Here is a 24,860-nt window from a genome sequence, read left to right on the forward strand (position 1 = left end):
TGTGCAAGTGCTCCAAGTTAAACGCAGAACTTGTTACTATCAGTGGAATGCCATCTTCTAATTAAAAGCAAATAAAAAAGAACCCAAGGGCTTCGAGGCACCAAGCCAAGATACTATCAGCTTAATTATGAAAATGTGGCAAGAAATAAAGAAGGACCTTTTGTTTGGGATCTGGTGGACATCAAAACATAACCACGGAAGTTTATTGACCTAACAATGCAAAGCAATAAAGAAGTGTCAAAGTCACTGTCTAGTTCACGGTTCTAATATTCGAAGCACCACTCTTAATGTGAGACACTTCTGCTGTGTCAATACTTTTTCATACATTTCCCATCTGTACTACTGCCAGTTCCTGGAACAAAATTACACAGTAGTTTCCAACAGGCACATAGAACAATGGTTGAAAATTGGAAGATGCTGCAGATTTGTCTTCCTGTGAGGCTCAGAAGAAAAAAGGCAGGCATTTTCCAAACACAACAAGGCTTGGGAAACGCATAGGGCGTATCTACACAGCAGACTGAAACTGGTGTCGAAGAAATTTCCTCTCAGCAGGGGAGCCTGGGAACTGTAGTTCTGTTGTGTGTGTATGGAAGAATCTCTAATAGAGATGTTACAGATTTCCCAGGCTTCTTTGCCTGAAACCATAATACCTCAGGTGGTCTAAAACCACTTTAAGGGCGCAATCCTATGCAGATAGGCGGCTGCCTCAGTCTGAACTCAGAAGCGACCGCCTACCAAGGCAAGGCAGGAGGAGCACGGGGAGATCGTTCCCTGATTTCAGCTGTCTAGCTGGGGGGGGGGAGCGGGGGAGGAGGCTGCCGTCATACAGGCATTTCTGCCCTCCCCACCCCGGAACACCCCCCAGCATGCCCCATTTTGGCCACTCTGCGCTCCTCTTGGGATGGGGGCAGTCTCTGAGGTCAGTTCCCAGAAAACCAGATATCCCATGGCCATCTAGCCACTGACTAGCAGCCATAGGATTGCTCCCTCCATGTATTTCATGCAGATGTCCCCAAAGTAGAACATTCTATGTAAAACAACCTAACAGAAACGGTGCTTCTTGAGGCTCTCAGACACACAACCCTTCACAAGCATGTAGCTCTCAGGGTTCCCTGGGAAGAGAGAATGACTGATAAGCCAATTTAAATCAGATTTGTAGATATATTTTGTGTCTGAGGAAGGGCTACCTCATGAGTAATAGCACATGCCTTTAGGGTGGCCAGTTACACATTGCGGAAAAAGAGGACACAGGGTTGTGCCAAAATATATGCTACTTTATATGTATAGATGCCAATTTAGAAGTAATTTCTATAATTTAAATAGAAATACAGTATATCTCATCATATGGGGAAGACTGACGAGATGGCCTGTGGGCCTGCTCAGTCTGCTGTCCAGGTGATCCCTGCTGATGGGCAACTTCAAGGCCCCTTTAAGCTTTTCCTTCTTATGGTTCTTGATATCTGGACTTGGGCTGGGCAGCTCTTCAAGGAGAGGACACTTTCAAATAGAGGACTGTCCTCTGACAGCCCTTCAAATAAAGGACGGTCCTCTGACAGATGTTCAAACAGAGGACTGCCCTCTGTAAAGTAGGACACTGGCCACCCTATGCTTTCCATGTAGAAGGCCCTACTTGTAAAAAGAATCTCATGTGGCAGGGTGAAGAAAGATCTCCGCTTCAATTCTTGTTGACTCGCTGCCTGAAAATCACACAGTACTGAGCTAGAAGGTCTGACTTGGTATAAGACATGTCTAGGAATATCTTCTCACTGACTCATGCTGCAGCAAGTTATATTCCACAAACTAATAGGAAGCAGCATATGGCCACCACCACCAACAAAAAAGTTTAAGCAGCTCTGCCTAAAGGCAATGCTACTGAAATTAGAAAAAGCACCAAATTATTGTTTGATATTTTAAAAAAAATCTCTCACTTTTTGACAGCAGATACATGCAGAGATTTTAATGATTCACATGGGATTGAACCTTATTCACAAACCATGTACTCAGCCTAGTTTAAGTCCTGTGAGAATACCATTCCACTCTCTTTTGACTGTCACAGATTTATTTCCATGCATGTAGTAAAGTGCCTAAAGGCACAAAATTAAAGCAGAAAATGTTCTATGATGCTTTAGAGAAAGATTCACATACATTATAATATCTCGGTCCTGCACTGCATTTGGGGCTCTTTGCACCACTGAGGGGAATCATACCGGGAACCGGGAGCCCTGCATCAAAGCAATGGTGTAGGGTGAGGGAATTTAACCCTTTGCCCCCTTGTGCTCCTGTTCTGGGTCCTCCCCACACCCTCCCACATGGCCCAGAAGAAAAGCTACTATTAATGACAGTGGCAGTTTTTGTTGCTGTTCAGTCGTTCAGTCGTGTCTGACTCTTCGTGACCCCATGGACCATAGCACGCCAGGCCTTCCTGTCCTGCACTCCTCCCGGAGTGGCTCAAGTCCATATTCATTGCATTGGTGATGCCTTTTGCCTTCAGTGTTTCCCAGCATCAGGGTCTTTTCCAGGGAGTTTTCTCTTCGCATTAGGTGGCTAAAATATTTGAGCTTCAGCTTCAGTATCTGTCCTTCCAATGAGCACTCAGGGTTGATTTCCTTTAGGATGGACTGATTTGACCTCCTTGCAGTCCAGGGGACTCGTAAGAGTCTTCTCTAGCACCACAGTTCGAAGTAGGGATGGCGGAGAATTTCTCCACGAATCTCCGGGAGGCCAAATGCCAATGCATTCGGCCCCCCGAAATTGGTGGTGAAATTCTCTGCCCCCCCGCCCCCCCCCCCCCGGGATGGGACTTACCTCCTTCGAATGTCCCTCTCGGTGGTGGGTCCCGGCGGCGTTTCGGCGGTGTTTCGGCAGGGGCGGGGGTGGCAGCCGGTCTTCTGACCGGCTGCCACTGCTGCCATTACAAAGTAATTTCTTTAAAAAAACAACAACACGTGATAGGCTACGTAACGATTTACGTAGCCTATCACGGCTAGATTTCCAAAGTCAGCCATGATAGGCTACGTAAATCGTTACGTAGCCTATGACGGGTGACTTTGGGGGAAAAAAAAAAGCACGTACGCAAATGGCGGCGCCCATAGGCACTGCAATTTGCGTTCCTTATTTGGGCCTGGGTAGTCTACATAAAGATTTACGTAGACTACGGCGAAAATAAGGGCAACGCTATTTGCGTTGCCCTTATTTTTGCCGTAGTCTACGTAAATCTTTACGTAGACTACCCCTGCCCCAAAAAGGAACGCAAATGGCAGCGCCCATGGGCGCCGCCATTTGCGTACGCGCTTTTTTTTTTCAAAGTCACCCGTCATAGGCTACGTAACGATTTACGTAGCCTATCACGGCTGACTTTGGAAATCTAGCCATGATAGGCTACGTAATTCGTTATGTAGCCTATCACGTGTGTGTTTTTTTTAATTTACTTTTTTATTTCACGGCCGGGGAGACCGGGCGCTCCTCCCTGGCCTGAATTTCGGTGGCGAGGGATGGGGCGCCTCCCCCCCGGCCTGAATTTCGGCCGGGCAGTGTGGGGCGCCTCCCCCCCCGGCCTGAACTTCGGGGGGAGAACCGAAGCGCCTCCCCCCCACCGCGAAGCAAGCTGCGAGACCAGGTAAGGGACTTTCGTCCATCCTTAGTTCGAAGGCATCACTTCTTCGGGGCTCAGCCTTCCTTATTGTCCAGCTCTCACAGCCATACATTACTACTGGGAAAACCATAGCTTTCATTAGATGGACCTTTGTCAGCAAGGTGATGTCTCTGCTTCTTACTATGCTGTCTAGGTTTGCCATAACTTTCCTCCCAAGGAGCGAGCGTCTTTTAATTTCATGGCTACAGTCACCGTCTGCAGTGATCTTGGATTTATTTAAAGATTTATTTATCTTGAAAATAAAATCTGTCACTGCTTCCATTTCTTCCCCTTCTATATGTGGCAGTTTTACTCCTGGGTTAAACAGCAGCTAAGTATGTGTGGGATGGGGACCATGTTGAGGGAAAAGGGTTATGCCACAGCCCCAACTTGAATCAGAACCCCAGTAGCTGCTATTTAGTAAACAAGAACCAAGCAGAGAAGACCCAAACACACAATTCACGTCACAGCTTCCCTCCATTGCTGTTGTCACTTCCCGTCCATTCTGTCCTTCCTCCTCCTCCACAGCAGTTCAGGAAAATCAAGCAGTTGAGTGGATAGTATTACCAGGATGGTTTCTCAACACCAATCCAATTGGAGAAAATGATTACTCCCCCCCCCCCGTGACACAAACTCAAGTACAAGCTGGTTCTTCCCATCAGAACAGCGTTACAGCTGCCCATCCTGAGGTCCTTCTAGTTCAGTTTTGGGTGCATATTTCCCATTCCTACAGCATCTTATGTGTTATGTGCAATCCAGGAGTGATTCTTCTGCAGAAGGGTTTACATGGGGCCCTTCCCTTCAGAGCAATCATAAGCCTGCGCTTTTGACCTTCGAGACTTTGATACATATTGAATATGTATTGAATGACAGCATTTTTAACATGCTGTTAACTCTGTGTGTGTTTGTTTGTTATGCTTATTTGATATGTGCAGAGAAAATAATAGGAATGGACAGTGAAGCTTATTTAAGACCCATTGAAATTGTCCCAAAGGATTTCCCATTGATTTCTATAGGACTTGAGTGGCCTTAACTTTGTTCTGATCCAGAGTTCCATGAATGATCCAATGCACATGTAGAGCTCTGGCATGTGTGGAGTTCCCCATTTCTTTCAGTAGAGTCCCATTCTGCATCCACAAAGTTGGCACTTGAAAATGGATAAAAAGTTCTAAAGAAGGGGTGTTCAATCTCTTTCAGCCCAAGGGCCAAATTATAATTTGGAGAAGCTGTGTGTGTGTGTGTGTGTGTGTGGGTCATTCCAGTGGTAGGCAGGGCCAAAATAACAAAAATGCCAGCATATTGCAGCTTATTACTGCCAGTAACTAAGCCTTAGGAGAGGCACTTAAGCCGGGAAACCACCAAACAGTTGATGGTCTGGGAAACGCAGGTGTAGCTAGGAGCAGGGGCATGGCCACCTGAGGAACCCCGGAAGGGTGGATTGGGACCCCAGGAGGTACTGATCCCTCCCTTCCGGGCCTGATCTTCTGCTCCCATGCTCTAAAGGGAGGGGAACCTTTTTATTATATGGGTTTGGGACAGAACTATGCCCATATGGAGTTACTAAATGTTGTATAAGAGATTTTCTTTGGTTAAATGTGAGATTTGTTATTCCCATGTATAAATAGGTAAGATTACATGGTGCAAATACTATCTGCCTTTGTAATATATTTATTATTTTCCATGCTGGTTCTTATACGTTTGTTGTTGTTGTTACTTACTTTCAGGGGCAGTTGGGGCTGCAAGGGAGAAGGGGAATCAATGAAAATTGCCTTCCCCTTTCTGCCGATAGGGTCATCCAGTTTGCAAAGTTCCCTTTATATTCTTTCTGTTTCTGAATTTTTGAACTTAACATTTTCTGAATCGCCACATCTACCAAATTTATTAAAGGAAGATGGGGAAAATATCTGAATATGTATGTAAATGAGAATATTGAGCTCTTGTCCCATTACTAATAACAGGAATTCAGAAGTGAATATTTGATCCTATTAGTTTGTTCAACTTCCTTTTGCAATACCCAGCTGATCAACTGTGTAACAGAGACTAGACATTGTACTGATTAACATTTTCTCACTTATATCAATTGTAAAAGCAGAACGGTACATTCCTCATTTTTATCTGTGTGCTGTTCTATTGTTTTGAAGGAACCAACACATCCAATGACAAAGCAGCACATCCATGTGACCTGCCAAAAAGACTGGATTATTCAAGCTATGTATTTGTGTGTTTTTTTAAAGAATTATTTGGCCGATTATCAGAAAGTGACTTCAGTGAAGAAGTGGGAGAATTCTTCCATTATATTTTCCTTACTTTAACTTTCAAGAAGCTTGAGCCCAGGCTACTTACATGAACTATTAAAAAAACAAAAAACAAAAAACACCTTCTCCCAGCCTGATCTAGTAAAAACTCTTCAGAATCACCTATGCTGATGTGATGACATAGGAGCAATCCTATGGCCACTAGACATTGACTAGAGGGCCATAGGATTGTTAGGTTTCTGGGAATCAAGATTGGAGCCAGGGCTCCAAACGCAGTTCCCAGAAACCAGGCCCTCTGCTCCCTCCCCATTGTAGCGGGTGCGGTTCTCTCCATACTACATCTCTGTACTTGAAAATGGAGCTTTCATTTCACTTTGGAGATGGGGAAAAGGGGATGGACCCAGGGGCGGGGAGAGTAGGATACTGCAGAAGCTGCTCTACACAGCTTCCTGTCATGTCTCCAGGCCCCTTCGCTCCCCCTCCCCAAAGCTATGCCTAAATGGGTGAAATTGCCTGTCTAGGCAAAAATGCAGGGCAGCCAGAGCACAGAGGGGAGGACCCACCATGGTCCAGCTGTCCTGCATGGTCGGCAGCCTCCAATTTCAGAGGCGGGTGACTATCCAAATAAGATTGTGCCCTAAATGTATTAAATTTGACAATATATACATTTAACAGCCACCAACAGAAAAAGGAGCCCTTGGGAAGTATCCAATGGTGTCATTTTGCAAACTCAAAATAGTGCTAGCGGGGCTCCGCCAACTCTTTCTATCATGCAAGTGGCTGTGCAGTACACTTGTGCAAATGAAACTTTAGTTGGATTCTCCTGTTGTGCGTAGTTCGCAACCTAGTTGGCTACTGCTTGTTATTACCTGTTTGAGACTGAGCATCCTGTGTGACCCATGGTTTCCCTTGAAATTGGAGAGGACCTGCAGATGCGTGCATGTATGTGTTTGGTTCTAGCTGTGCTAGCTGCTGGAAAGAAAAAAAAAAAAAGAGGTGGATTTTTGGCCTCATAGGCAGAGCCTGTTAATTTTTATGCCTGGAAGAGATGTTGCTTTGGAACTGACACTGCCTGTTCTTGTAGGCTGCAACCCTATAAATCTCTTATCTGGTGCATCTCTAAATAAAGAGGCTTTACAAAGACACAACAAAATCTCCAGCCATCTCTCCTCCAGAAGGAATGAGCTTTACTCAGGTTTCAATAAAACCTCCCATCAGGCAGAAAGGACAACCATTATAATGTAGATGCTCACTCATTTGTGCAAACATCAATAGGATGTAAGTGCATTAGGATGCAATCCTATGCATGTTTAGACACTTGGGTTAAAATTAATGCACATTAGTGCAAGTGTGTATTTGCAAATGAATGGAATTCTCATACAAAAAATCAGATTCCATCTATGAGCAGATGATGGTCCAAAGGGGCCTGACAAGGTGAGAAACACAAATGGAATGGATTTAATAAAATCCGTTCATCCCCGACAGCCAAATTACATGTTACAGTAATTGTATGATGTGTAGCTGCAGCTTGTCTTAGTTTTTACTCTCTTGTATGCACATCAGCCCCAATTCAAATCAGGACCATGGGGCTCTGGGAGGGAAGGGTTAAATCTCCTCCACCTATCCCCCCCTCAAATCCCCCCCCCCTTGTACAGTGGGGTGGTGCAATTCCAGAAAAAAAAAAGATGGGGGGAAGGTTTATCCCTCCCCTCCTGGGTTGCCATGGTCCTGATCTGAATCAGAGTCACCTGTGCTTACATGAGACTAAGCCTCAGCTACACACTACGTGATTAGTGTAATGTGTAGTTTGACCCTGACAGTCAAAGAATATAAAGAAAGTTTGGGAAAAAGATTGACGTGTATGTTAACTTTGGAGAAGACAAGACATCACCAAGAGCCTTTTAGGGATCACAAAGGAATGGTCATTACTCTGACATTTTTCAAGGAAAAATATTCATTCATTTGAAGTAACATCCATCAATATTAAAATTTACATATTCGTTTTTATTAGATACCAAAAGTAAGGTGGGAGCCTTACAAAATGTTCCTTTTTTCCTGACTCTTCCTTATGTCATATATTTTCAGTGATTAACTGAAATGATGGCTTTAAAAGAACACTGAAACACCTCAAAAATCCAATGATTTCATTTCCTCCTAATCACATTTATTATACCGCACCATCCATACAACATCATAGTGACTGTGAGTTAGAACCTACAGGTTGATCCCTGGGTTCAAAGCTACTAAGTACTCACACAGGCATCCTTGTCACTTGACTCCAATATCAAGTGATGACATACACATCTGAATATAAACCACCATGAAGGGAAGTTTCTTATCACCAGATATCCACTCAAATGCAGTATTTTTTCCCATGGAGATAGTTCATATATTCACTTGAGAATCCACGAGTGATGAGAGATAATGTAATGCCTACGCATGTTTGAAAGACCCTAAGCTGACAGCCTGGTGACTGGGCAGCACCAAAATTAAGTGTGTTCTAATATGCTTGCCAGTGCAAGGAAATGATAGGTGGATCTCAAGAAAGGGTATACTTCTTTTGATGGATTCCTTAGGAATGAATATGGGAATGGCTGCTGTAGGATGCATGACATAGGCACAGTCCAAACCTGCCTGATCCCAATGGTTTCCATGGTCTTCTACAAAAGAAATATTCCAGATGCACACAGGTATTCCACATTGCATGTACAGAGCATTTCCCTGCTCACAGACCGAATTCAAAGCATGTGCCAGAATCTACACCTTGGCCCTGGATACAATGAATTGATTCTGTCTGTTCATCAGATTTGTGCCCACCAAGCCGACTGTAAGATTAAAATCTTCAAATAGAATATTCTAGAGCATTGCAACATATCACAGGGCCTCATCTTGTGCTACTTTCGAAAGGCAGGGAGGAACTCTAAGGTACCACACCCATGATCAAAGATCCATGGGAAAAGGCTGTAAAATAAACATCGGTCCTTTGGTGATGTCATGGGTAGAGCAAAAGGCAGAGTCTATGTGTCATGTCTCCAAGAAAGATGCACATAGTATAATTAAAACATAACATTTTGTTGTGCAACCTTAGACCCAGATATTGTTCCAGATGATGCCAGCACAGTGTATGTACTGTAAGCTAATTTAAAAACAGCATAGAATTAAACATGGCTTTACGGATTTCTGTGACCCGTGTACATTATGCAGATTACCCAATTTATCTTATTTTGCACAATTTATTCTGTTCTTAGTCTTGGGGAAGAGCTATATGAGGGACTGTAAGGATAATTGTGGTTCTGAGATATTTTCACATAAAAACGTGATCATTTTTCGAAAAGAGATAGCCTTAGAAAGGTGAATTTTGTAGCCTTTCTACACTGCCAAGGAATCATAGTCTTACACATCGTCCTGAGTACACCTACGCTTTTCAAAATAAAGAAATAGGGCTGAGAATTCAATGACTTTAATTTTATAACACCACATAGCCATTTCATTATCCAGTCAAATACCTTCCAGGAGCATATTGGACGAAAGAGCAAAATAACAAGCATTTTCTGAGCATTTCTTAATACCGCCCATCTGAATATTATGAGAATATTTTGATGACAATCATTCAAAATCTTCAGACCCTCAAAGGGTCGTAAAGGCTAACAAATTAGCTGCCAACTGACCGAAGCCTGTTAAATGATAATTAACGTACAACCCTGAGAAAGGAGGGAGCTGAACACTTCATCTTCCACCACAACACGTAAACAGCAGATATTGTTCTGAGAAAGATGAAGGAAGCTTCATGTCGTCCCTTGCCAGTTGTTTTCACAAGTCAGAAGGAGTTCTGTATGAGAACATGCTATCAAGAGTGGTAGTGGCTAGACGCCTCTCCTTTCACATTAAATAAGCTACAGATTAAAAACAACAACACATTTTCTTTCTTTTTTCTAAGATTTTTCTGGAATTTATTTCACCTAGGTACATGTACTCTGACATCTTTGATTTGTGCTTCAATATACACGTTTAAAAAAAAAATCAAAAGGTTTCACAAAGGCACAGCAAACTGCATTTCAATAAAGTTCTTATCAGACTTCCTTGAAAGTGTTTTATACTATTAAATCTTATCCACAACTCTGATCAGTTAAAAATATAGCAACAGAACAGTGGGGAGGGGGCAGCAGAATGAAGCCTAGTAATGCCAGCCAACATGAAGTTATAAAGAGCATCGTAAGCCAGCCCTTACATAAGAATCTCAAGAGGCTTCCTTCCCAAGGCTATAGCTGCAGTCCTGCACACAATTAGGCTGACTCACATCCCATTAACTGGGTTCACACAACATCTGAACCTGGACTACTTCCTGCAGGGTGGCATGTTTTTCTCCAACAAGCCACCCTGATGACCCATGGCTTGTTTTGGGGGTTCTTGGGGTTGTTCTTGGGGTCCAAACCTGGCAGAGCCAACCCATTGTGGGTTGCGGTAAGCGATCTCCTCGGTAAAACCCTGCTGCTCTTCCCAATCGAAGCTGCGATCGCTCTTCATGCCCGTGCCGCCTCAAGCCTCCCTAGTGACAGCCCCTCCAATGATGCCCAAGTGGCACGTTGGAGGGGCTGTCCTTCACCCACCCCTTTTCTTTCAGCCCCAGACATTTGCGCAAATCTGTTTGTTATTAATTTTTCTTTGCCACCTTTTCACAGTTGGGCAAGTGGAGCACTTGCAAATATATATATATATATATATATATATATATATATATATAGCCTTGCCTATTGCCTTGTATATTTCAGCTGAATTGACAAGGACATTGACAGAACTGGGGAAAGTAGGCGAATTCACAGCAGAGCAGTAGAATGTCGGGGAATTTAACATGAACATGTCCCCTGCCAGCTGTCAGTCGCTCCTGCAGAAATGTGCAAGAGCGATATGAAGAAATATATAAAAAAGCATAAATTGGGGAACGGAGCAGTTATGGCTGCAGTTATGGCAGTCACTGCTCCAGATGGGAGCTGTGAAAAGAGGGTGAACCTTAGGATTGACCTTGCTAGAGAATCAGGGAACCATTGACTGGAAGCAAGACAAGCGTCACTTCAGCACTTAAAATCCTGACAATCACTTTGCCATGCGGGAGATATTGTACCCACCCCCTTTTGGTGCACTTATTCTTTCCAATCTCCCCCCCCCCCCCCTGACAGCTGCAGCACACTAGGAAAGTACAGGGCGACTACAGACATCGGAAAGGTGAAAATGCACTTTTGCACAATTGTGAAAGACCGATCAAAAATAGTTTAAAAAAAGCCAAGAAACGAAAAGGGGTTGTGATTGGAGTGGGGTGGGATAGGCAGACAAGATGGGTTCTCCCACAAAGTCCCCTGAGATATGTGCTGGAGCCAGCAGGAGGGCCCAGGGGGAAGGAGGCAGAGAACAACCCACGGTAAGTCCAATTGTCTGTCGGCCTCACCGTGGGTTGTTCCGTGAACAACCCACACTGCATAGCTTGCTTGCTAGGGTGAGTTGTCGTGTCATGTGAATACCCCCATTGACTTCTACTGGAGTCCTAACTGTGCAGTATTGCAGTTGGTTTTTGGACATTACTGGGAGGTACTCCACATCTCTTCTGATGCAAAGTACTGGTTGTAGGCCCTCAAGAGTTTTTCACAAGACATAATAATATGCATGTCTCAGTCAAAGCTCCTGTCAACTTCAAGTAAGCAACAAACAGGGGCAAAAGAAACCAAGAATCCAGCCCTTGAAAAGCCATCAAACCCTTGGCCACTGTCAGAGGCACTGGTGCTTGAACAGAGGTGCCAACCATTATCAGTTTATCATCATTTGGTCTCTGCTCACACCAAAATTATTTCTAGAACAAAAAAGGGGGCAAACCCCTCACTTCCAGCCCTGGTTTTCTATCTGGGTTTGTCTATCTCGCTGAAAATACATGTGGGATAGAGCCTCTGCCGGCTGCAACTGGGAACCCTCTACGTGTGGTGCCTGCACCACATAGTCCCTGTCCATCCTTTGCCTCCACCACTGCCAAGCATTGCCTTCCAGGACTATCCGCCACCCTCCCAACCCAATCCCCACTCAGTGGAAGTAGTCAAATAATGAATTCAGTTCCCTCATCCCCAGCCTCATCCTGCCCAGTCTTCTAAACCCCATATAATAAACAAATAATTGTAAGCAGCTACATTGATACAAACACCTGGACACTGAATTGTACTTAATTTTTTTTGCTGAGTGAGCTATGAAAGGTTCAGGCTTCTTTGCACCCCTCCTATATAAGGGATGGAAATCCACTACTATATTCTGTAGAGTCAACATACCTAGGGCTGACTCACCTCTCCCGCCACTGCCTTTCCCATCTGTATATAGTCTACTATGTTTCTGTACCTCAGGACCACCGAGCAGCTGCAGTATCTCTTGACCTTTGCTCTGAACTAACCATCTGACCAAGGAGACAAACCTCAGCTGGACACTATTAACTGTATCATAATTTTTTTTTACTCATTACCCAAGGTCGTCGAGGTGAGTTAAGTGCCTAATTTCTTTATTAAATACCAATCAACCATTGCCGCTAGTACAGTCCCTATGAAGGGCCCTATGAAGGTTATCTCATGATGTGCTCCAATGTATGCACACAGCTACTGCACAAGCATTCGCTTCACTGAAGGGGTTACATCATTGCACAGGAAAAACGGATTCCTTCATTAAAAGGAATGGGAAACCCATATGAGCACAGAAACTCCACGGAAGCATCACAATCCCCATGCCTGCAAGAGACTGGTGGGATGTGGTGAATGTGACTCTACTAATCCATTCTTCCTTATGAGAGCTTCCCTGTAGGAGCTGGAGGAAAAAAGTCAAAACTATACCATAAAATGCTTGCCCTAAGATTTCTAATGTCTTTGCAACATGCTCGTTTTAAAATATTGCAGATTTGCATCTATCTTTGTCAGAGTTAAATGTTGCACAGTCAACATAAAGAATGCTTTGCAAGTATTGCATCCCTTTTCAATATTTAGGTTGCGTTTGTTGGCTGCACTTAAGACAACACAATATGATAAATACAATATTTACAGGTTTTTGTGAGCAAACAAAATAGCCTCAAAGGCAACCCAGTCATCATACAAACTGCTGAAAAAATACAGAACTTTTCTTTGATTCCCTTCATACAAAATAATTGCCCACTTGGTCTACACAGTAGAAAATGAAGAGGCAAAGTTTATCTATCTCGCTAACATATTTATATGTACAACACATATAAATGCATATAACTAGAGCATGATTGATCCCAATTAAAATTTCAACCAGTATTTCTCTGAATGTGGGGAATCCAGAGGTGGAAGCTTCAAATTTCAGTTAATGGGTGTGACCAGCTCCAGTGTACAAACAACCAAGAACAAACACTCACATTCTAAGATATGCAAATTCATGTGCACATGTGAGAAAAACATTGAAATTCATTGTATCCTTCAAGAACAACCGTCTCCAAAGCTTGACAAAAGAAGTCCTCTCTGCTCATGTAGTCATCCAGCCAAAATATTATGGGGATGGGAATAGAGTCTTCCGTAATCAACCATACAGCTTGTCAGCTTTAAAAACAACGTTGTCCATATCGTGAAAGCTTTTCCCATTTAAATGTTCACTGGTGCAGTCATGATTGTAGCTGAAGCTTTGACCATCAGTGAGGGAGGACGAGACTGTGTAGGAAGCTGAGCGAAGAGCATCGGAGTGGGCAAAGCTGTGCTCAAACTGGATCCGGTATTGATTCCAGTGCCTCCTTAGAACAGACTGGACCTATCCCAGCGAAGAGGGAAACAAAGAATGGGTATAAATCGAAAGTAAAAGACGGACCTCTTTTGCAACACAGAAAAAAGGAAGCACAACGTGTGTAGTTTCTTCACCTTATATCCCTGGTCAGCAGCTCATTTTTAACAGGGATTATATATTTAGCTGAGCCAAGGCGTAAGGAGCAGGAGCAATAGCTCCACTGACTGTCCCCTCCCTCCCCAGTGCCAACAACAGAGGCGTTGGTAGAAATATCCTCTTAGGGTCTGACTCCAGGCAAATGGAAGCGAGCAGCTGAGGTGCGTGAAGGCAGGGAGAGCTCTGCCAAAGCTTCTTCTGTTGCTGTTCACATTCAGGAGGAGGGGGTGAGAGAGTTTGTAAATCCTCACCTACAGACCCTTTGGAATACTGCCCCTGGTATGTCAACCAACATATTTCCTGATTCCTCCGGAAGTCAACTTGCAATTCTAGATGGTTTGGTCATTCAAGTGATTTAGAGCCAGTATTCTCAAACTCTGGAGTGAGCCTCCTTAAGCAGGCCTAGGCAACTGCTAAGTGAGGTGCCACTGCCTCATTGACCTGCTCCTCAACTACTTGCTTTCCCATTTCCACAGCCCTGAGACTTGGACCGTTGCATGTCTCCATAACAGTTGCCTTGGCAGAGTGGTGTGGGGCAATCAAGCTGCTCTGGCCTTTGACCTCTGGGACCTCTTTCCTTGAGGACTTTAGAGACGGTTATGGGCACACAGGTCACCCCCCCTCTTTATTTGTCACAGATGTGCCTGCCCCTTGGCCCAGAACCTACACCAAGCACTACTCGTTGAGCCCTTTAGTTTAATTACACTTGGGGATACTCAGATCATCCCTTCTTGGTTTGGTCTGTGATAAATTTAGGGAACGCTTACAGATATAGATGCATGGATAAAGTGGGTTCCATTCCACAAGAAATGAAACTGTTGTAAACCATTTTCCAGAGGGGCAGCCACGTTAGACTATTGCAGCAAAAAGAACAAAGAGTCTTGTGGCACCTTAGAGACGAACAAATTTATTCTGACAGAAGTTTTTGTTTTGTACACACACACACACGGCTGTGGTGTGTGTGTGTGTGTGTAAACAGAGGGAAATGAAATGCAGAAAGTACAGACAGTGACAACTGCCTAACATGGTAACATTCCAATGACGCAGGAAAGCAAATACAGGCCTGAGAATTTAGTCTCTGAAATTAAGCAGGCCTGGACCTGGTGATCTCTGGGTAGGAGATTGCCTGAGGGGCCCTGAACATCATGCTGAGCAGTCATAAGGATTGGTAAGATACAAGTGCAAATAATAAATATTCCATAAATATACTGGTCAATGTCGGATGCTCATCAGGCTGTGCAAGACACTGTATCCTTCTAAAAATTGTGTTGCCTTACTCTAGCAAGAGTTTTCAATCGGCAAACCTGATTCACATTTCCATCAAGCTGGTGGAAAAACTGTTTCCTGAATAGAGTTCAGCCTGCTTTTCTACCTTGGTTAAAAATACATTGGATAAAACAGATGAAGGCACACGAGGCCTGTGTTTGTTTATCCACTTCTTCGGAAAGATGTTCTGTTTTACAATAGTTTCCGTTCATACAATGTGGCAGGCCACCTGTGTGACAGGAAGTTTGATTTACTAAGGACCTTGGTGAAATGTAAATGGAATCCATCTCTTCCAAGAGCAACTGACATCAGGAATGAAATGCTGCAAAAACTGCTTTGTTAAAGGGTTTGTTTTGAAAGGGAGCGGAATATGCTTAAAAGTCATCAGCTCCTGAACAGTGCTGTCCTAATGTTATAATATCATGACCATTGTTGTACATTAATTATGGTATTTGGTGCTAAGTAGAATCATAGAATAGTAGGGTTGGAAGGGGCCTACAAGGCCATCGAGTCCAACCCCCTGCTCAATGCAGGAATCCAAGTCAGAGCACCCCTGACAGATAGATGGCTGTCCAGAGAAGGAGCTCCAGAGAAAACAGGAACATTAGTGTTCTTCTATAGCTGGCAATATGGGTGTGGATCCTAAGAAAAAGGAAAGTTTCCTGTCCTCTCCTCCCACTGCAGCCCCCACATCCCATCCCACATTGTTCAGGAGGGGTCCCCAACCTTCTGGAAAGGCTTCTTGGGGAGGGGGCAGCTGGCTGTATGGAGGAGGAGTGAACAGGAAACCTTCTTTCCATGAACTTCCTTAACTTAACTTATCATAGGATCTAAGCCAATATAATTCAATGCATCCATCAACTGGTAACAGATCATCTGTGGTATTACTTCTCTTCTGTGAGTCAGAGTATGACATTTTATTCTGTTGTTATTGTATTCTATTCTTTTAACTGTTCGTAAGGTATTTTAGGGCGCAATCCTATGCATGTTTAGAAAGAAAAAAAGTCCTACAACTCCCAGCATCAGTCTTTTCCTCTTCTCGGCAATTTCAATCAGTTCACCCTGACTGAAACCCTTTGTATCTGGCATTTTCAATTTAAATGTAATCCTTCATTATTCTTGACACCCTAAATGTCAGGCATGATAATACCCTCTAATTCAGTGATTTTGAAATGTTTTACCTTTTAAAGAAACCTTTCTCTATCAACTCCCTAAGATTCTGCAGCCCCTGCAAAGTTCCAGTTCGCACATATTCGTGGGCAGGGGTAGGCAACCTGGTGTGCTCCAGATGTTTTGGATTACAGTTCCCATAATCCCTTACCTTTGCTAGTGGGAGTTGTAGTCTCACACATTTGGTGAGCACTAAGTTGACTACTCCTGTCTATGATGCATACTAATTTCATACGAGACAACATCTGTTGGGCCTCTGTGATACCTCACATAAATGGAGAATATGCCCTAGAATGCACCAGCCCTCCCTAGTGCCTGCAGGAAGAATCCCAGGGACCATAGGATCGCTCTCTTAAACAGATAAAACAATAAAAATAGAGCTTTAACTTTCATTTCATTTCATTTCTTATATTTCTATACTGCCCCATAGCCAAAGCTCTCTGGGTGGTTCACAATTTTTTTAAAAAAATTAAAATACATTATATAAAGTATAAAACCATTCATGTAATGACAGAGAACAAATTGCACACACAACAAAAATATATATCTAGAACAATGTAAACAATCAGCTAGAAGCAATCAAAGAGACTCCTTAGATGCTGCCAAATGCCTGACAGAAGATTTAAATATCCAACCTTTTTTTTCCTGCTAAGGAAGTCACTGATTTTTATCCACCCTGGTTTCAATCTAATTGATTTGGTTATTATTTACTATTATACATCTATACTGTCTGTATTTTAGAAAGCTTAGTATTCTCCCATTCAGCCACAGATCAGGTCCACATCCCTTTTCCTTTCAGTCTTACAGGTCTGGCTGCTTTCAGACCACACACTGGGCCCTGTTTTAAGCTACTTTATTTTAAACCAATCCCCCCAATCATTCATAAAAGAAAAATAAATCAGTTACTGTACCTCTCCGTTAAAAAAACAGAAAATCGTTGCCACCAGCAAACCCTGCAGAATACAAGAGGAAGTTGTTAATTGTTTTTATACACTGTTGTGTAAAAATATTATATCTAATGGCTCAGATCCAAACATGTCTTGTGTGAATGGAAAGCCACTTCTGCTTGTGCAAGGCAGTCCTGCCAAACTCTTTCAGTTTCTCTATCACACTGTGGCCTTTTGTGCCCCATGCCATTCCAGAGGGTCCCTCAAGGAAGGCACAGGGGGCTGTAGTGGGGGGAGGAGCTAGGGAAGCCATGGTGCATGAGTGGAATTTTGTTCACTTTTCTCTGTATCCAACCCAATTAAAGTCAGATTCAAAAGGACTGAGCCAAAAGCTTTGGAGGGACCGTTTTTGGCACAAAACCAAAGCAGTTTCTAAAATACTACCCCAAATGTCACCTTTTTTGCCCAGGTTCTCTGCTGCTCAGGCCTTGATTTTTTTCCCATTTATTGTTTTGTTTAAAACATTTTGTTTTAAAAATGCCCTTCTTCCTAGTAATGCCTTCACTCTGAATTTGCTTCACTTGCTCTCTGTGATGTCATCAAATAGCCAAATCTGGCTGGCTGGATGTTAACATCGCTGTACAGTAGGAAGAAAGGCTATTCTTAAACAAACAAAAAAAGTGCCAAAGAAGCAGCCGATAAAGATAGTAAAGAGCTCATTCTCATCAGTGTCACTGCCCAACTGCAAGGCATTGAGGAGAGCCTGAATGGGTGTCATGGGTTATGGTTCAGCTATGCAAACACTTGTGCTCCCTGTCATATCTCTTGAAGAATTGTAAAACGGATACATTTCCAGGGGACAATATGCTCAACAAATTGTCCTCTCACCAATGACCAATTGTCCTCTCACCAATACATACATACATAAATGTATGTATGTATACATAAATAAATGAACTAAACCGTAGATCTCACTATGGGAATTCACGGCAGAGTACTTAAGCAAAATGAAACATTTGAGTACATGTTTCAGTAAGGAATTGATTAAAATGTAGCTATCGCTCATTTTGCTGGCATTCCCGTACCAGCCACTATAAACTGCAAATCCATCTTGAGGCCTGATACCTGATAGTGCATAAGGATATGCATCACATAGTCATAAACCTCTTCGGCAATACGGCCCTCTGGTCGCCAGGGAAACAGTACAAATTCAATGCCAAGAAGTGGCACCAGAATGAGGGTGGCTCTAACAGCCTTCATGTAGAGATTGGATTCCGCCTGGTGGGTGACTTTTAGTTTGGTTATGAGAACTCGAACGATGTTCAACAAGAAAAAGAGATTGACCTACAGTGAAAAGAAAAGCATATTGTTACTGTTGGTCATTCTGTTTTACAAACACTAACCCAAACATCCAGGCCTGTACAGAAAAAGTGTTAGTGTGGGTTAGGGGTTGGAGTTGAAACCACACTAGGGTGTGGGTCCAGAATTCATTGTGAAAAACAGTAAAAACCTAAATACAAATAGACTAATTTGTTTTCAGGATGGTTGGTAAAATTAACTAAACTGTATATTTGAATAAGTTTGTAATTATTTAATAACAATTAACCCCCCCCCCCCCAAGCAGGCCTTTTGCACCCATTGGCCGGAACACTGAAAGATCGGAGCAGGTTTTCTTCTTACATAACTGGATAAAACACTCTTTGCATATTTTCCCTTATATTTCCTGAAATATAAGAATATAAGGGCTGGAATATCTATATTAAATAGCTGAAAATACAGGAAAGGGGCCTGGAATATCCCTGATTGGACTATCACTACTGAAAACAAACTCAGGCAAGGAGTTGGGCCTGTATATGTGCAGAGAGAAGGAAAACGTCTCCATCCCTCTAAACAGGTTCATCCTGCTGTGATGCATGCGCGTCCTGAACTATGTAAGTTTTGGTCCACAGAAATATAGGAGCAACTTCCCCTGCCTCCCAAAACCTTTCAGGTTGTTCAGCTGAACAAGAACTTTAATTCTTTGACATGGGATTCAAGGACACTTGTCTGCCTTATCTAACTTCATATTGTACATTCAGCGGCATCTCCTTCCTTGATAGATTTAAATTAGCATCCCCCCCCACTGCCATATATGGAATAATCTTCAGAGCCGTGCATTTTAGAACTCTCCCAAGTATTTTGGCCTTTTGACTCATTGCTGTAGCATGAGGATATTTTTAAAGGACAGTTCTGCAATTTTCACAGGAGAGAGTCTGAACAGGGTCTGAGCAGCTGCAGTTGTGACCTCATTGCTTCGCAGGAGTTTCCAGAAGAGGCCTTTATGATGCAATTGCCCTTCCTCGTTCATGGAATTTTATGGGATGTCCAGACAATCCTCTGTGTGATCATCCTGAGTTTTTGACAGAACTTTGACAAAATTAAACAGTGTGCCTGTTTACTAATTGTATAACCTCTGTCATCACCTCTTAGGTTACAGTCCTATGCAGACCTGCCTGGAAGTAAGCCCCACTGGAATGTACTTTTGAGGAAACATGTATTGTGCTGTCAGTCATCTTTTGTTTTTTGAAACTGCAAATCCTCATATGGTACGCTCCAGAATCCTTGATCATTTTTGTTGCCTGTTGCTGCATTTTTTCCAGCTTGAATGATAACTTTTTTGAGTGGGTGACTAGGAAGCATTCCTAATGTGGCTGCACTATAAATTAATATTATTTATTTGTTATTCATTAATGCTATCATCTTAGCAGCTTTTCTACTAAAGAAAACTAAAATAGCATCCAATATTAAAATCAATCAATAATGGCATTATCAAGCATGCCATTTTATTACCAATCCCTTTCCTAAAGCAACAACAACAACAACAAACATTACAATTAGTGGCTGAGGCCCAATTCTCCCTGGCTGCATTACTAGGAAAGTGTTTCTTTACAATTAATGGGAAGGGGGGAAATGTCAAGCCTCACAGAGCATCACTTAGGAGGGCTTGCTGACTTTGTGAGGGCTCTTGTGGGGTGAGGGGCTGTTGCTAGAAGGAGAGTTGAAAGGCCCTGTAAACACTTTAGGGTGCAATCCTATGCAAGTTTAGACAGAAAAAGTCCTACAAGTTCCAGCATTCCCCACTCAGTATGGCTGGCTGGGAGCTGTAGGACTTTTTCTGTCTATGCATAGGATTGAGCCTTTAGTGGACTTGGGTAAGCGGGCCCTTGGCATACTACCAAAGGTCCCCATCCAACACTCCTCCCTGCTGCTCCCCTCCCCTCAGTGTAGGCACTGCATTGTTTTGGCCATAAAAATGGCAGCTACACATTTCCCACTTAGCCAATTATAGTGCCACCACTGTGTACACCAGCTTGCTTGCCGGAGGGGGAGACTGGTTTTAGCAGCACCAACAGGGGGCTCAGCAGGCAAAGTGTCAGCCTTGGTGGGCCCTTCTGGGACAGGTTGGCCCTGGGCAGTTGCCCAGCCATGCTGAGTGGTCATGCCAGGCCCGCCCCTGGGTACGAACAGAACGCACACACAGCGGTTTGGATCGCGGCCACTTGACTTCTATAGCCCTGAATCCATGCATTAAAACATAACTTCCACCCCACAGGAAACCCCAGAATTCAACTTAATTGAGTGTTCATGACTGCCTAGTTTTAATGTCTATGTTCATACCAGTAGAGCAGCACAAATAGGACCATGGACGATGTACAGTAGATGAGTTTCTGAACTGATCCAGCAGCTGCATGTGAGAAAAGAAGAAGAAATAATCCAAGTTAGGGAAGAAGAACTCTGACCTCTCTCTCACAAGAGGTGTTTTCAAGGAACTGTTTTAAAGGTAGTGGGGTGAATTGAGTTTTGACTTACTTGTCATTGAAATATATGGTTCTTGCTACAGCATGTATGCAGGCAGGAATCAATGGGAATCCTGTGAACAGGAAATGATGTTCCTCTTACTAAGAAGTCTAAATTCTGCGACTGCAGAAGCAAGGAGAGGGATACTGTGGTGTGGCCTCTGCCCATACAGGATCATGGACCACTGGGAAGTTGTACCCCCTCCCACCCAGGAAGAACACTGTGGCAAGGGGAAGTCCAGGCTGGTCCTAGCCATTGGCCAGAGAATGAGCAACTGCAGAGAGCTTGCTTCCCTCTCCTCCCAACCAGGAGGCTCTAACTACTAGCTGTCTTTGCGATGTAGAAGTGAGGGAAAGGCGGAAAGCACACTCTGGCCTCTATCTATCACCAGCCCCCCAGGCATCAGTTGCAGCACCACTACCCAAGCAAGACCACCAACGAGGGAAAATCAGCTTAGCCCCAAATCACAGAACCATAGAGCTGGAAGGGGCCTTTTAGGCCATCAAGTCCAACCCCCTGCTCAATGCAGGAATTCAGTTTAACACATCCCTGACAGGTGGCTGTCCAGTCTTTGCTTGAATACCTTCAGGGATGGAGAGCCCACCTCCTCCGTAGGCAGTTGGTTCCATTGACTGACTGCTCTGACTGTTAGGAAGTTGGATATAAATTCCTGTTTCAACACACGGCTTTGTTCTAGCATTGCCAAACTGATCTCCTCACTTCCTACATTTCCCCTCTAATCCCCTTCTCTTGCGTGTCCTGCATTTTTGTGTGCACACTTGAGGGCAGGGCCTACATCTCCCTCTCTCTCTCTTGTAATTGATGTGAATCACTTTGGGAGAAATCATTTGTCCAAAAAGCAGGATGAAAAATACAATAAGTAACCTAGGGATGGATTTTTATTCATTTAGCCAAAAGGGAAAAAAAGGTTTTTCGTGTACCAATAACCAGAATTGGTACTAGAAAGAAAAATCTTTGCAGCATTGGTAGGCTCCACATAATTCTAAATTTAGATTGAGCAGATTTAGTTTTCTTGGTGCTAAAAGCTAGGCAAGTCACATTCCTGAAATGGCACAAATTTGCATTTGTGCAAATTTGCCTCCCAAATGCACATTTTCATGCTTTAGCCTGTGGGGAAAATGCACATTTTCAATCAGTGGTTTGTCTTTTTTTAATGTATTTTTCTATGACTATATTTATGTAAAATTCCAGAAAGTAAAAAAACCAATCCACAAATCCACAGAATCCGTGTGACTCAGGAAAAGCTGGTCTGCTGCAGAGTCCGCAGGATGGATTCACAGAAACCCGAATTCATTTGATTCTGTTGCAGATTCATCCGACATCCCTACAAGCTACGTTAAAAGCGTCGCGTGTGGGTGATGCTAACGTTTGTTTTTACTTCAGTGTAAGCGCAAAAGAACCTCTGTGCAGGGGTAGGGGGTGTAAACCTTCCCACCCATCCACTTTCACTGTCCCCCTGCATGCACAGGGGCTGTAAAAAAATCAATTGGCACCAATGGAGATTTATTTTCTTTCAGCCCCCACATGCATGGGGGGGGGGAATTTAGGAAGTAAAGTGGCTGAGTGGGAAGGTATGTACACCAGTTGCTGGGGAACATGGGTGGGAAGGTGCTGTTGCGCACATGCCCTGCTTGTGGGTTCCTGGTCGACAGCTGGTTGGCCACTGTGTGAACAGACTGGATGGACCCTTGGTCTGATCCAGCAGGGCTCTTCTAATGTTCTTAAGGTTTACCCCACCCCCACCCCCAGTGGCCGCAATCTGGACCCAAAGACTTACACTACAGTAAAAAAAAATTAGGATTGACTACATGCTATGCATTTAGTGTAGCATGTAGATAAATGCATCCTCTTCAGCTGCCTGACAAACCACTACCAAAGGAGGCTTGAGAGTGGCTTCTGAGCAGCAAACACAAGCAGCAGCAGTCAGAAGGGGGAAAAGCAACATCGTGTGCGGTGCGCACGCATGCATGATTGAGCATGCACACAGAGGAACTATGAACCAAAGGGTGTTGCAAGCTCAGTGTGAGTGTGGCCTCCTGCCCCATTTCATATTCTACTTCAACCAAGAGCTCTAGTCATAGACTAAAGAAAGTGACCACTGGATCCCCAATTTCCAGACCTGTAAAATGTACAGATGGACGAAAGTCCCTTACCTTATCCCACAGCTTGCTTCGCGGTGGGGGGGGGAGGCGCTCCGTCCCTCCCCCCCCAAATTCTGGGCGGGGTGGGAGGCGCCCCATCTCTCCCCACCGAAATTCTGGCTGGGGGGGAGGCGCCCCGTCCCTCCGGACGAAATTCTGGCCGGGGGGGAGGCGCCCCCTCCCTCCGGCCGCGAATCTTGTCTCCTGCCGGGATACAAATGGCGGCGGCTGTAGCCGCTGCCGTTTGCATCCCTGCAGTCAGCCGTGATAGGCTACGTAAATCCTTATGTAGCCTATCACGGCTGACTTTGGGGGGGGGAAGCGCGTACGCAAATGGCAGCGCTCATGGGTGCCGCCATTTGCGTACGCACTTCCCCCCACCCAAAGTCAGCCGTGATAGGCTACATAAGGATTTACGTAGCCTATCACGGTGTTTTTTGAAAATCTAGCTGTGATAGGCTACGTAAATCTTTACATAGCCTATCACGTTTGTTGTTGTTTTTTACTGGGAAATGGCGGCAGCGGCAGCTGGTCGGAAGACCGGCCGCCGCCGCTGAACCGCCGCCGGGAGCTGCCAGTGCCAGGGACATTCGCCAAAGGTAAGTCCCATTCCGGGGGGGGGGGGACCGTTTCTCCACCAATTTCAGGGGGCCGAATGTGTTGGCATTCGGCCTCCCAGAGATTTGTCGAGAAATTCTCCGAAATCCCTAGTAAAATGAGAATAATAGTGTCCTGTCCTCAAGGGAAGAAATAAAGTCTGTTTGGTAAGTGTGGCCACAATGTCTAAGTCACGCAGTGCTACCCAGATGTGTTGGGCCAGCTCCCATCAGCCCCAGGCAGCATGGCCAATAGTCAGGAATGCTGGGAGTTGGAGTCCAAAACATCTGGAGGACACCCAGCTGGGCAAGGCTGCCTTAAGGTGTTACAGGGCTCTTTGTTGTTTTTGCTGCACAGTTGCCCTTCTGGATTTCGTCAATGGACCACAAAGCCATTTTTGTTTGGGAAATGAAAAGCTGTTATTTGTTCAAGCTCCAATTTTGGCACAACTGATTCTTATAGTTAACAAAACTCACTTGATTGAATAAGCCTGTTTCTGTTCCTTTGTGACTAAAAATGCGATATTGGCCTGAACAGGGCCGGATGGATAAGCCCACTACATTAAAAAATCTATTGCTGAGGCCATGAAGTGTCCCAGATTTCACAGGGAGGCCACTGGGTACATGCAGTTAGGCAAACATTTAAGTGCTTTGCTGGAATAGAGCCTATAAAAGAAGAGCACGAACAAACTTCTGTTGCTTCTGCAGTTGTTTTCCTTTCACGCACAAAAAAATACAAAGGGCTTCATGCCAAGTTTTGCTACCCCAGCAGTGATGGGGAGGGAGAATGATGATGGCTGAATCCGTGAAACGTCCCAACACTGGGAGGTTATTACAAGGATGCACATGTTTTGGATTGGGTGTCACCCTGTTTGCTCTTAATCAACAAAGACTGCTCTAAGTCTAAGCCCTTGAGGCTAGGGATGTCAGAGAAATCTGCTGCGGATTCAAATGGGGCCGGATTCCTTGGAATCTAACCTCAGGAATCCACAGCGGATCAGACCAACTTACCTTTGCTCCAGGAGGACTGGAGGCGGAATGCACTCGGCTGCTTCTTGCCCGCCAGAGCCGTTCGCCTCCTCCCTGCCGATTGCCATGTCTTAAAAAAAGGCGATTGGGAGGATGTGCCCATAGACTTATACGCCAAATAG

The 24,860-nt window shown here is 44.2% G+C and overlaps 1 protein-coding gene across 1 annotated transcript in view; it reads right to left on the reverse strand.

Moving 5' to 3' along the window:
• Positions 1 to 12,367: 12,367 nt before the first annotated feature.
• Positions 12,368 to 24,860, reverse strand: part of CALCRL (calcitonin receptor like receptor) — a 37,941-nt gene continuing 25,448 nt past the window's right edge. Inside the window, exons 8-12 of the mRNA XM_084829882.1 lie at positions 20,964 to 21,024; positions 20,772 to 20,838; positions 18,240 to 18,458; positions 17,139 to 17,180; positions 12,368 to 13,662 (exon numbers count right to left, since the gene is read on the reverse strand). Of these exons, the coding sequence (XP_084686008.1) occupies positions 13,438 to 13,662; positions 17,139 to 17,180; positions 18,240 to 18,458; positions 20,772 to 20,838; positions 20,964 to 21,024 (614 nt within the window). The 3' untranslated portion in view covers positions 12,368 to 13,437. The remainder of the gene's footprint in view (positions 13,663 to 17,138; positions 17,181 to 18,239; positions 18,459 to 20,771; positions 20,839 to 20,963; positions 21,025 to 24,860) is intronic.

The sequence above is a fragment of the Heloderma suspectum genome, chromosome 1 (assembly GCF_057233095.1).
Source record: "Heloderma suspectum isolate Gila_16-S chromosome 1, 16-S_ref, whole genome shotgun sequence".
Taxonomy (NCBI): Eukaryota; Metazoa; Chordata; class Lepidosauria; order Squamata; family Helodermatidae; genus Heloderma; species Heloderma suspectum.